Genomic DNA, 14,109 nt, shown 5'->3' with positions numbered 1-14,109 from the left:
GACCGCAATGCATGATGGGATATATTGCTTTGGTTAGTGACCATCGGGTGTACGCTACTTTTCGTGATGCATTGTGGGATATTTTGAGTGCACTTTATAGGGTGTAAATAATCCTCACTAAGGTTTCGGACAGTACTACAAAATAGCGTTCCCACTATATTGTGCTCTATATAGTGAATAGGGAGCGATTTCGGACACGGGTTGTCAAAAGACGCGCGTGCCCTCTTTCGAATGCTGATGTAATCAAGCCGGAAGTTTTGTTTGTTTTGATAGCAATCAGGAAAGTTTGAAAAAAGTAGGCAGTAATCGTCATTTAAACTCGTTTTTGTGCAATACTTCGTTTGGAAAACAGTTTTCAAAATGGTGGCGCTGACACTTGACGTTTCTAAGTCTCGCACAAGTCTCGTGAAGATCACGCGGATAAGCGACGCCAGCCGTGGACCAAACGAACTAAATTCAGCACGGCTAAAAACCGAATCGGCCGATAAGTATAATATTTAGTTGCCAATACGAGTCAAGATATAAGGTTACTAAAACCGAAAACATAATTGAATAACACGTTAATTAAGAAATAAAGCAAGTTTAAAAATGACTTCAGTTTCCCTTTAACACCACCCCATGCTGTTACTCGACTGCATCCAGGTACCCGTAGCCTCTTGGTTTGACGACATGTCCGACACGGAGTTGCTGGATTTGATCCCGTTCTTCGAGAGACTGAGTAAAGTGGATGACGTGTACGCTGTGCTCAAACAGCAGAGGACTAGCAGCTAGCGTGATCGACGGGGCAGCTTTCACCACGGGGCCAGGGAGGCTGGCGGGGTTCGGAGTGCCACTTCCCTGCTACATGGGATCTGCCACCGGCTCGCTCCTCATCACCTACCCAGAATTCCATTCGCAGGAGGTTTGATACAGAAGCATAAAGTTGATGGAAACCTGGTATGGCTAGAACGATGGAACTGTGAAGGACTGCTTTATCTCTGTACACACACACACACACACACACACACACACACACACACACATATATATATATAAAAAAAGAAATGCATCAATTTTTAACACTTGAATATGTGTTCTTTCTTCTTTTATATATAACTAGAGAAGCCCTAGCCCTGTTTAAACTGTATATCGCTGATTTTTAGATTGAGAAATGGTTTTCTCAAAGACCATACAGTAGCTTATTAAATTCCTTTTTTTTTTCTTCTCAAAAGGACGGTGCCAACGTTTTGGCAAGTCGCCTCATGTTTCACGGGTTTGACATGCACCAAGTGCGTAGTCGAGATGTGCAGAGCGGATGGGGTTTTCAGCGAGGGACTCGAAGAACCAGAATTTCCCCCGAGGCATTAATGGGAGCCGAGGCAACTTAGATTCATTCCAAACCAGGGTGGGGAAAGAGCCGAACTCTGAGCCGTGCATCACACCATGCAAATGTGCACTGTTAAAGGAAATCGGTTTTACTGCGTAATATTTCAGTACTGTACTTTCATTCTGTCGAGATGTTTGTGTGAGTGTAGGTTCGAGATGCTCATCTAGACTGATCAGTCTTGCGTCTCCTCGATACTAGTCTTTCTCTTCCGGTTAGATCACAAAGGTCATGTCGAAGAATGTCTTAAAGTGCATATTCTGGACCAATTTTGTGTTTTTTTTTTTTTTTTATATGAACGTATGTCCCTGTACACACTCATCCAGAAGGGTAATTTTGCACAAGGCCATCTGTCTACAGCAGAAAAAAAATAAAATTAAATTAAACGCGTCTGGAAAACTCACAAGGGAGTCTGGAGCCAGATTCGTGACATTATCTGCGGAAGCGCAAGCTTTGCACAGTTTCAGTGCACAGCCTGTGTAGACCAAGCGCTCCCATTTCTCTCTCATTGTCCGGTCTTTTGGGAAACGATGAGTACTAATCCCATCAAGATTGGTGTTGCTCCACCCTCCTACGATACATCTGTTAACCATTTTAATAATTACGCGATAACGTTGAAGAAATTTTCAGAAAACCACCAGGTCGTTTTCTCATAAACAAACCAGCGCTGACGTAGGATTCAGAGGGAGGCGTCCCGCACGCGACGTCACGAAAATCAATGTTTCCCGGGAAATCCAAACGCCAAGTTTTTTCAGAGGCGGACCAATTCAACTCAAATGGCTTGATTTCAACTGAATTTTTCTGGTATTGCGCAAGGTAAAAAAAAAAATGCAGAGAATGCAGAATGTTACAGATATTTGACCAAAGTTTAATATAAAATAGGAGAATTACATTGATCTTGCTCCTGAATTTACCCGTGATATGCACTTTAAGAATAAAAGGAGAACCGTGCACCAAAGACGATGAATCCATTTTAATCCCAATTCTTAAATTACAGAATATACTGTAGTATGTGCGTTATTTTCTTTTTTTTTTTTATGTCAAGACAAGTTTTATTTTTACATATTCAAGGCTTAAAAGCTTTCAGCTCCCTCGCCTGCTTTCACGGAGATGATTTGTCAGTAAACAGATTCCTGACCGGAATCTGCAGTTTGTGTAAAGTGCGCCTGCGTACAAGTTAGCAGTGTTGTCGTCGAGTCCGAGAGCAAGCCCCGCCCACTATCAACATGCGAGAGGGTTAACACTAGCTAGTTCATCGCTCAGCAAGCAAGCCCGCTATCAACAGAGCAATGAACATAGCGTGTCACTTCCTTCTCTGGGTGGAGTCTTGCCAACCAAATGACGATCGAAGTTCGAGGTCGTCCCCGTCGTCTCCTCGATAGTTCTTCTACACATGGAACGCATAGCAGTGCATTTTTTTTTTTTCCCCCACTGCATGAGAAGTCTGTATAAGCAAAGCGGACAATCCTAGGGGTGTTCTCTCCAGGCATTCACGTTAGTTTGTTCCTGAACAGGTGAATGTGCCTTCTCTTGCACAAAATTAGTATAAAAAATCAATGTAAATATAAATCTCTTTTACCAAATTATTATGGCATGTTGGGGGGGGGAATCCAAGTCCTCGTGTTCAGTTGACGAGTCCGAATGCAGTTGATGCACGAGTCCGAGTCATCAGTGTTCAACTCCAAGTCAAGTCACGAGTCGAACTCGAGTCCGAGTCCTACAAGCCTGCAAGTTACGACACAGAAGTCAAGTGAAACATGAGCTGATTCGCCAGAATGTCCGTACTGTTCTTTTAAGGCACCATTTGTCCTCGTGAGGTTTCCTCAGACACTGGGAATGCCAATCACACAGCATGATGACGCGTTCTCCATTTTCTTTCTAACCAGCCCAAATCGAAACAATTCCTCGATATCGTTCTTTTTCTTTCTCTGGTTTTGACTTCTTAATCGGAAACTGGTGTACGTTGTACAATCATGTCCAGATTTGAGATTTTATAGACGGATGTATGTATGGATGCATGAAAGGGATGCAGCTTTGGTAACGAGGGCTCTGTTTCCAGGCTAGTGGCTAAAGGATCGAAAGCACCTTTAAACAAAACGACCCAGGGCATGCTTTAATTTCCCTTGTCGAGGCCAAGGATTTGCTGTAGTCAGTCTTTTGTGACCCAAGTGCTCTTAACGAAATCCAGTCAGTACTTTGGTACCGTGTTGAATGATTTCAATTCATGACAGTACGCCATGCCATTATTGACTTTTTATATTACTAAAATATATATATAAATATATATATGTAAAGCATTCATTGACAAATCCTCATTGTTACGAGGGGGAAGTACATTTTTCAAGCCTTAGATAGAGCCGTTTATTATTAAAACTTAGGATTTCACATTTTTCCGAAGTGAGAAGTCCAGCTTGGGTGCCTTAGTATTGGACATGCAGCTTTCTCTGCCTGGCAGTGCCAACGAACGTGGGCGTTACGAGCTTATGTTAGCATTATCAGACAGACTTTTTCGCAAGTGTTGATGCTGTGATGTTTGATCTGTTCAGACGAGATAATCAAGAGAAGGCTGGAGGACTTTTTTTTTTGTGGTGGTGGTGGTGGTGGTGGTGATGATTCAGCTTTTTTTTTTTTTTTTTAAGATGATGTACAGGCATGATTATGGTAAGGCCATGCTGATTTTTCTCTCCTTCTGATGATGTGTCGTGCTGCACCGAGAGAGAGAAAGAGAAACTGGCCTCAAGGTTTGAGTCATGCTTCATTTTGACAAGCACAGCTGTTTCTTCTTTTATCCGCATTTGACCCTGTCCACACATTTTCTCCTCGTTATTGGAAATTGCGTTGGATATCCAAATTACTCTAGATTTAATATATTTTTATACCATCAGATTTTATTTCTACAAGTAGACCGGTACTAACCCCGGACAAGCAAGATTTCACGTTTTAAGAGCACACACAAAAAAAAAACATTCTCGCAGCGAAGACTCCAGGTGCGGCAGCCTGCTGTTTTATTTTATTTTCTAAAACGTTTTGTTCACTGTTGAGGATGCGAAGTCCTGTCTGAACGCGCGTTGTCTTGATACAGCGTCGAAACGTGATTGAATCCCGGATGTGACGTGGTACATTCCGAAAGTCCTCATCAATCTCGCCGATCCCTGCATCAAACTGGTCTGAACCAGCGCTTATTTATTTTCCTATCTTAAGTTTTATTGGTGTCCATTTTGCATAACAAGTCTGTTATTTTCCTGATTTTCTTTCTAACCCAGGACTGGCGTTGAACGTAATCAAATAATCGAGCATTTAGTTTTTTTTTTTTTTTTTTAATAAGTGATCTCAGTAGCAGTCTGTGACGGTTTTGCGCTCCTGAGAAGACAGCGTCGAGCGTGTTTGATGTGTCTCACAGCTTGCTCTGACCTCTGGTGCTGTCCGTTTGGGAGACCTTGTTGTCTTGCGTCTTTTCGTTTTGTACCGTCAGCATCTGTTAAAGCAGCAGGCGCTTTTTCCAGTGCAGCACCAGCGCTGATATCGTCTCACGACAGAACATGCAGCCAAGTCGTAATTAGAAGGCGGACAGTATATCTGGTCTTGTCCTGTATGCATAAAACGTCTCGGAATTCAGGTAGTGATTTAGGATCATCCCTCAAACGTTATAAGATTTGCTCATCAGGGTATAAAATCCAGTATCCACCAGTATGCAAGAAGGAGTGGTGGGATCAAATCGGATCTGTCTGTTAATTAGATTAACCCCTATGGAAGTGTATTATACACTCACCGGAACACTTTAATAGGAACTTGTTCTTGATTCTTTTGAAGAGTCCTGTTCTTGGCTGCAGGACTGGAACCCAGTATGGTTTTCTGTTGCATGCTGAGATGCTTTTCTGCTCACCGGTTGTAAAGAGTTGCTCCGAGTCACTATGTCCTTCCTGGCCAAAAAGCTCGAACCAATCCGACCATTTTCCTCCGACCTCTCTGATCAACAAGACATTTCCACTCGCAGAACTGTCCGTCACTCACTCAAAGTGTTTTTTTTTTTTTTACATAAAGTTTTCCGCACCATTCTGTCTAAACTCTCGAGACTGTTGCGTGTGAAAACCCCAGGAGATCAGCCATTTCTGAAATACTCAAACCACCAGGCCGTCTGGCTCAAACCACCAGGCCGTCTGGCTCAAACCACCAGGCCGTCTGGCTCAAACCAACACCCATGCCAGAGTCAAAGGAAGTCGCACTCTTGCCCCTTTTCCACCAGGGCTGGTTCGGGGCCAGTGCTTATGGTGCGTTCATGTGCTATGGGAATTATGGTAAATACCAAACGCCGACATGGAAAGCACACATGAACGCCCCTTCTTGTGGTATTTTCCACTGGGCAACTCGTAGAAAATTTTGATACACGAGTTGCCGAGATGAGATGAACTTTAACCTTTTCAACATGGCGGCGAGCGGTACAAGACACTTGAATGGTAAGCATTGTACGCTACTAAAGATTTTTTTTTTACTAGTACTATTGGGTAGTTTTTGGTGTCTATGCAATGTTGCGTCATTAACAAGCGTAATATAATGCGTTAGAAATCCGTTTCCTTTAAAAATGTGGCGTTATGGTTTGTTGTTACCTATCCAGAGCAGACGCTATTGCTAACGATAGCTAACTAACTATTGCTAACTAGCAGTCCGCGTCCTTTGTCAACAACAACAAAAGCATGTGAACACAACACACTGGTAAATACCACTTCCCAACTGGAAAATATCATCTTCCCATAGCACATGAACGCAGCATTAGTTTGGAACCGGGTTTTCTGTTTCCACTGACAAAGAACTGGCTCTGGGGCCAGAAAAACCGGTTCCAGGCTAGCACCAACTCTCTGCTGGGCCAGAGGAAAGAACCGCTTACGTCAGTGGGGGGGGGGCGGAGTTGTTAAGACCAACAACAATAACAAGACCGCGAAAGATCGCCATTTTTAAGCGACGAGAAGCAGCAGCTGTACAAACGCAAAGTCATCCATTGTTATTATTGTTGTTGTTGCTGCTGCTTCTTCCGCGTTGTTTTTGCTTCGGTATTCGCGCCAAGGTTTATGCAAATGTAGCGACGTAACTGACGTATACAGCGACGTAATGACGTGGCTCCCCTTAGCACCGTGAGCTATGGAAAAGCAAACTGGTTCTCAGCTGGCTCGCAAGTTGAACGAGTTGTGAACCAGCACCAGCACCGGCCCCGAACCAGCCCTGGAACTGATTTAGTGGAAAAGGGGTATCTGAGATCAGTTTTTCCCATCCTGATGTTTGAAGTGAACATTATTGAACTTCGTGGCCATCAGAGGACCAGCTCCCCCACTGTAACCCCTAGCTATGTAATAGGCAAGAGGCCGAGGGCTACAGAAACGGAGATCGGCGTCGCCTAATGCGCCATTTGGTGCAGGAAGGACTTTAGATGATTGAACCTGAAGCTCTTGATGTAGAGCTGCATGATCTGTGCTGGGATCAGCTGATTTCGAGAACTACATGAAACAGAACAGCAGGTAGACGTATGGGTGTTTCTAATAAAGTGTTCGGCGAGCGTACCATATAATCAGCAGTCCTGTTCCAACATTCTTTCTAAGATGAACACTTAAGCCAAGCGTTTGCAGTGTCGCGTGTGACCCCGTGATGTTTCGGAAGAAATGGCTCCCCCTGGAGGGAGTTCAGTTATATGCAGTGTTTTATGCCTTGATCACTACAGTTCTTGATCTCGTACGAGTCACTATGCAAGGAAAGCTGATCAGCAATCAGCCATCCACTCGTTCATATCAGCGGTTAGCAAGTGATCCAGTGGCGCTTTTTTCTGCCCTTTTTTAACGTTGATTTTTTTCCTAAGAGTTTACATGTGAAAACTCAAAAAAACAAAGCAAAAAAAACCCCTCTCCAGTCAGGAATGGGTGCGAGATAATTCAGCCGAATTTAACTCCGTACTAAAGCGTACTATATTAATTTTTACTATCCACTCTGGTCGTAACGTCTGAGTTCATGTCGAAGCAGCCGTTTAGCCGATTCCTGATCGGAGTTTTAAGTGCCTGTCTATTTTGATGCTCAATTACAAGAGTAACAGTGTATATAACCATTTATATAACATGTTGTATACCCTCTGCCTTTTTTTTTTTGTTGTTGTTTGTTTGTTTTTTGGTTATACCATACCATTCTGCCCCCTCTTTACTACATTTAAACAAACACCACATTTGTCCCACACTTTTGTATGTCTGGTAATTTGTGTAGGTCAAACCAAATTCAGCATTAATGCATAGACATATTCATTTTTCTTTCTTTGTTTTGTGATTTGGAAATAGGAAAGCCAATTTTAAATTAAGTCGGCTGTAACCTAGTCTTGAACCTTTTGTAATTATTATTAATTGTATTTTACTGTACTGAATGAGCTATACCATAAATGAAACTGATGACAAACTGATTGTGGGGTTGTTGATTGTGGACAGAACAGAAGATCAAAACAACGAGTAAGTTGATCAGGAAAGATTATTTTATTTCATTTTATTGGAGGTTATATGTAAAGCAAAGAAACAGGACCACTGCTGACTACGGGAAACTTTAAAACATGTGAAGGATGCAACAGTTCAACAGACGCTACAGTTCAAGAAAACATTTCTATTTGCCGATGACATGTCTGAGAAAAGTATCGATTGATTTATTAGATATTTCTGACTTGCTGCTATCAATATACCAGCGACCAATATTCAGCCTTCATCAGGGGTGCCGTTAGGATGATTCTAAGGGCCCAGCATTGACCAAGAGGGCCCTCAGAGGACAATATTACTATTATTACCATGTGCAAGTTCATTTAATAAAAAAAAAAATTATTTCTTAAAACGAGCAAATACAACAACCTTCCGTTTTGGTTTTCCATTTTCTAGAAAATTATTAGAATAGATAGTCCTTTTATATTTCACCCCGCTCCCTATTCATGACATGGTACAGTCTTGTGCAGGCGGCGCCGGAGCGTGACACTGTGTTTAGGTTTGTTGCTTTTCAATCCAGCACGAATGTTAAAGGAGAACTGAAGGCAATTTTTTTTTTTTTTAACCCTTTGATGCAAAACATGGGTCAAAAGTGACCCGGCTGAGTTTTTATCTTCTATATCTTTGCAATAAATTAATTCCATCATTCAGTATTCAAGGTGTTCCTCAATTAACTTGTTTTTGATCATCATACATCCTTATTTTATTTTTTTCCTTTCTTACTTTTTGAATAAAAACCCTTTTTGTATCACTACCCTTCTAATGCACAACATGGGTCAAAAACGACCTGCATTCATTTTCCAGGTTATTTCATGTACGGCTGAGTGTTTCCATGATATACTTTTGAAATAAATTCATTTTGTCATTTACTTTTCCAAATATGCAGTAAATATCTTGTTTTTGTTTTGCACAAATCATCATTTTTATTTTTCCTTTCTTAAGTTATGAACAAGCACAGCTTTTGTAATTCTACATCAAGTTTACACACATGGGTCAGAACCGACCCGCATGCATTTACTCCAGCGTTTGGTGGGAACTGTGAATTGTGCTTGTATCAGACGTTTCACAGCTCAGCACAGCGCCCTTTGCCCATCTAATACATGCAAGTAATGTTTTTCAATTGTTCTAACATTACCTTAGAAAAAAATTGATGATGTTTAGGTTACCTTGAGAGTGAGTAGATTACTTGTCAGAAAGTTACAAGTAATTACTATTAGCTACCGAGCTGTCGACATATTCTACTTTAGTTAGCTAATTTTATTGTAGTTGGCTTAGCTAACTACATAGTTAATCAATAAATAACTGGCCCCGTTCACTGCTAAAGTCATTACTTGAAACAAATTATTATTATTATAGTATTAAGACATTTAATTTTAAATCACACTTGGATGACCCATGTGTAGTAATATAAAAAGTATTTTTGTTCATAAAGTAGGAAATTATGATTTGTGGTAGATATTTAAAGAATACTTGGAATATTCAATCATAAAATAAATTGATTTCAAAAGATAGAGCAAAGAAAAACTCAGTCAGCATGAAATAACCTGGGAAATGAATGCGGGTCATTTTTGACCCATGTTGTGCATTAGAAGGAGTGTGCATATGTTTTGCATCAAAGGGTTAAATTGTCAAAATTCTATTTCTCTCATTTTATTAAATATATATAGGAATGCATTTTTGATCGCTATTTTGTCGCTGCTGTAGCAAGTTCTGAGTGTTCGAAATATGCTGTGTAATATATCAGTCCGTATGTCAAAGCAACGGCCGTAAACGAGATTCGTTGAGACCTGTGCGAGACATCGTAGGACGGAAGTAAAACGTACAGCGGAAATCAAAGTGACCGACATCTGCCAACGTTCCCTGTGTCCAAAATCGCTCACTCGTTCACCACTCCCTATATAGGGAATTACTATATAGAGGACTGTATAGTGAGCTCATTGGTAAAATGAAAAAAACACTTTCGGACACTAGTCCGTCACGCTGGTATTTACGTCATTACTGTCGTAACTTTCGGACACTGTTTAATTACAATTAAAACGTGTCAGATCAGTCGGCTGGTGGGTTTTCAAAAATAATAAATACATGCATGTGTTTTTGTGATAAATCCATATTATACTGAGCGCATTTCCCACATTAATAAATGGGTCCGTCTCAGAAACTGGTCTCTCATTTGGGACATTATGGTCAAAAAATAAATTTTCTAATTTTACTATGTTTTTTGCATTTACCTAACAATGTTTCTTTTGTCATGTTTAAGAGAGCATCTTGCTTTATCTGGCCTCCACTGTGGAACATTTTTTTTGATTACAATTCAAATGCTTTTGTAAAATTGATTTCCATATAAAATAACTACATCATGAAGAATTAAAGCCCCTCCTTCACAGATGAGTTAGCCGAGTAAACTAGACCCACCCGCCTAGCGGCCAAAAATATTTTTGCCTAGCGAGTGGGTCTAGCGTCGCACCATATAAACAAAAACACCCCGGGCATCAAATCGTGCCCGCCAATCACAACGCAAGGTTTTTGTTTGGATTCTTTGGGCGGGCTTTTGCAGGAGTGACGACAAAGCTGCGCGACGCTGGAGAAAGCGCAACAGGAAAGATGGCTACGGCTAGTGAACAGCGCGCGTTTGACTCCGCTTTGGAATCAGTTTTAGAAGAATTAGACTTGGAGTTTTCGTTGAAACATGAGCAGGAAGAGGCTCTCCGCTCATTCCTTTTCAAGAAGGACGTTTCGCTGTTTTGCCGACCGGCTATGGCAAAAGTCTGATCTACCAGCTGGCTCCGCTCGTAGCCAAAAGGATGGGGCTAGTTTGTGCAGTACGAAGAATTAATAAACAGCTTTGAAACATTACTTTTTGATTGTTTCTTATTTTCCCGTTATTTTAAATTTAAGGGAAATTATTTCACCAAACACCACTAAATAAAAACTCTCAAACAGTTTAAGCAAACCCTTGAAAAACACTTGGAAAAAATGTGTATGTGGTACAGACTCCAAACTTGTGGTCATTATCTCCAAACTTCTTAATATCTAGAACCTGTTTATTAATTAATACGCATTTTGAAAAATTATTTATTTCAAGGTCTCCCCCATTGCTTTCTGTCGCTCTGACTACAGTGGTGCTTGAAAGTTTGTGAACCCTTTAGAATTTTCTATATTTCTGCATAAATATGACCTAAAACATCATCAGATTTTCACACAAGTCCTAAAAGTAGATAAAGAGAACCCAGTTAAACAAATTAGACAAAAATATGATACTTGGTCTTTTATTTATTGAGGAAAATGATCCAATATTACATATCTGTGAGTGGCAAAAGTATGTGAACCTCTAGGATTAGCAGTTAATTTGAAGGTGAAATTAGATTCAGGTGTTTTCAATCAATGGGATGACAAATCAGGTGTGAGTGGGCACCCTGTTTTATTTAAAGAACAGGGATCTATCAAAGTCTGATCTTCACAACACGTTTGTGGAAGTGTATCATGGCACGAACAAAGGAGATTTCTGAGGACCTCAGAAAAAGCGTTGTTGATGCTCATCAGGCTGGAAAAGGTTACAAAACCATCTCTAAAGAGTTTGGACTCCACCAATCCACAGTCAGACAGATTGTGTACAAATGGAGGAAATTCAAGACCATTGTTACCCTCCCAAGGAGTGGTCGACCAACAAAGATCACTCCAAGAGCAAGGTGTGTAATAGTTGGTGAGGTCACAAAGGACCCCAGGGTAACTTCTAAGCAACTGAAGGCCTCTCTCACATTGGCTAATGTTAATGTTCATGAGTCCACCATCAGGAGAACACTGAACAACAATGGTGTGCATGACAGGGTTGCAAGGAGGAAGCCACTGCTCTCCAAAAAACTTGCTGCTTGTCTGCAGTTTGCTAAAGATCACATGGACAAGCCAGAAGGCTATTGGAAAAATGTTTTGTGGACGGCTGAGCCCAAAATAGAACAATTTGGTTTAATTGGGAAGCGTTAAGTTTGGAGAAAGGAAAACACTGCATTCCAGCATAAGAACTTTATCCCATCTGTGAAACATGGTGGTGGTAGTATCATAGTTTGGGCCTGTTTTGCTGTATCTGGGCCAGGACGGCTTGCCATCATTGATGGAGCAATGAATTCTGAATTATACCAGGGAATTCTAAAGGAAAATGTCAGGACATCTGTCCACGAACTGAATTTCAAGAGAAGGTGGGTCATGCAGCAAGACAACGACCCTAAGCACACAAGTCATTCTACCAAAGAATGGTTAAAGAAGAATAAAGTTCATGTTTTGGAATGGCCAAGTCAAAGTCCTGACCTTAATCCAATCAAAATGTTGTGGAAGGACCTGAAGCGAGCAGTTCATGTGAGGAAACCCACCAACATCCCAGAGCTGAAGCTGTTCTGTAGGGAGGAATGGGCTAAAATTCCTCCAAGCCGGTGTGCAGGACTGATCAACAGATACTGGAAACATTTAGTTGCAGTTATTGCTGCACAAGGGGGTCACACCAGATACTGAAAGCAAAGGTTCACATACTTTTGCCACTCACAGATATGTAATATTGGATCATTTTCCTCAATAAATAAATGACCAAGTATAATATTTTTGTCTCATTTGTTTAACTGGGTTCTCTTTATCTACTTTTAGGACTTGTGTGAAAATCTGATGATGTTTTGGATCATATTTTTGCAGAAATATAGAAAATTCTAAAGGGTTCACAAACTTTTAAGCACCACTGTACGTCACAGTCACTGTTGCGCTGATTGGTCAGAGCGTTGGCCTATACGCACAGAGACAGTTTGAAAGACAGCGGTTTGTTCCTCCTACCCGCTTCGGAAATGTCTACGGATCGAGGCCAGACTAAATATTCACATTTAGTCTGGCTCGCCAGGCTACAGATGAGTGAAAATATTGAATAAATTTCCTCTTTTTGATTGCTCGGGTTAAAAATGCCAAGCTATGATGACTGAATTGATTATTCACTTAAATATGAATAATATGATACAGTTTGGGTATTTGATATGGCGAAATAGGACACAATGGAAACATCAAGAACACACCGGAAAGATGAGAATAACGGCGATGATAAAAGAACAGCGACTGTACCGGCTGAAGGTCGCGCGGGTCTCTGCTGCGGCGCGCGAGCAACGGGACATCACTACCGCACCGGACGGAGCGCGAGGCGGGGGCGGGGCAAAATGACTGGCTGTAGATTCTATCCAAAAGTTCGATCTAAATTGACCATGGTTGCAAAATATTGGCCAAAAATACGCAAACACTACAAAATATGAAAGTAAGATGAAAAAGAAACATTCTATTGCCTTATACTGCAAGACTAAAACAAAATAAAACTGTCAAAACTCACCTTTTCAGTGATAACGTCCGAACAGATCACCCGCGTAACAGAAAGACCGCAAATGGAAGCACGATCAACTTCTAACTGCTGGAGTGGAAAATTCCATTCTACACATGCAAATTGTTAATGTGTGTCCTTCCCCGCACACAAATAACACGCTACGGTAAAAAATAGACCACGACTCATTTTATAGCTCAGAAATTCATACAAGACCAGCTACCATCGTAACATATTCTGTAAGAGAAATATTCTATACCTAACTTTCAGCTTTCGTTTTTAAAAAACAAAATCGCAGATTTATAATAAATTTTTATACAGCGTAGTGATTTTTTAAGTTGCTACTTTTGGTGAGGTAGTGACCTCGACCCTGAGGCTTTCCGTTTAGATCAAAACACACGATCGCATTGGTTTTGGGTCTGCGGAAAATGGAGTTACAACGGCGATCAAATATTTTGCATGATGTTTTATTACGGTTATGATTATTCTGTGAGCGCACCAATCCTTAGGTGGATAAAGTTACAACTTAAAATACAATTAGTGATAACTGTAGACTTTTCAGTGGACTACAACCTTTTTAAGGGAATGCGATGTAGTCGACCATTTATCACGTCCCAGATCAAACCGCCATTTTTTCACAAATTTGCAGAATTTTTGCCAAATTCTGAATAGAGTATTCACATCAAAGATTTAGTTTTATCTGTATTATTTCTTTCATCATTTTCTTTCAAATTAAAACCAACATCACCATTCAAAACCGTATAGTTTATTGACTGTGTATATTTACTGGGGGACCCCCACAGTACCCAGTTTCTGAGACAGACCCAAATACAAAGTACCTGCAGCTTTTAGTTCTTTTAAATCAAGGCTGAATCCTTTCTTCTTTGCCGCTGCCTTTTATTCAATCAAATTTGAGACTT

General features: G+C 40.8%; 1 protein-coding gene across 2 annotated transcripts in view; it reads left to right on the top strand.

Annotated features, from left to right (window-relative positions):
* The window catches only part of ctdsp1 (CTD (carboxy-terminal domain, RNA polymerase II, polypeptide A) small phosphatase 1), a 133,591-nt gene extending 125,805 nt beyond the window's left edge, over positions 1-7,786 (top strand). For both annotated transcript variants that reach the window (XM_060930356.1, XM_060930355.1), the window contains one exon: positions 643-7,786. In XM_060930356.1, coding sequence (XP_060786339.1) covers positions 643-771 — 129 coding nt within the window. In that variant the 3' untranslated portion in view covers positions 772-7,786. The remainder of the gene's footprint in view (positions 1-642) is intronic.
* The last annotated feature ends 6,323 nt before the right edge of the window (positions 7,787-14,109 follow it).

This window comes from Neoarius graeffei, chromosome 9 (assembly GCF_027579695.1).
Source record: "Neoarius graeffei isolate fNeoGra1 chromosome 9, fNeoGra1.pri, whole genome shotgun sequence".
Lineage (NCBI taxonomy): Eukaryota > Metazoa > Chordata > Actinopteri > Siluriformes > Ariidae > Neoarius > Neoarius graeffei.
The sequence above is the reverse complement of the archived record's forward strand: the minus strand, read 5'-3'. Positions and strand labels throughout refer to the sequence as shown.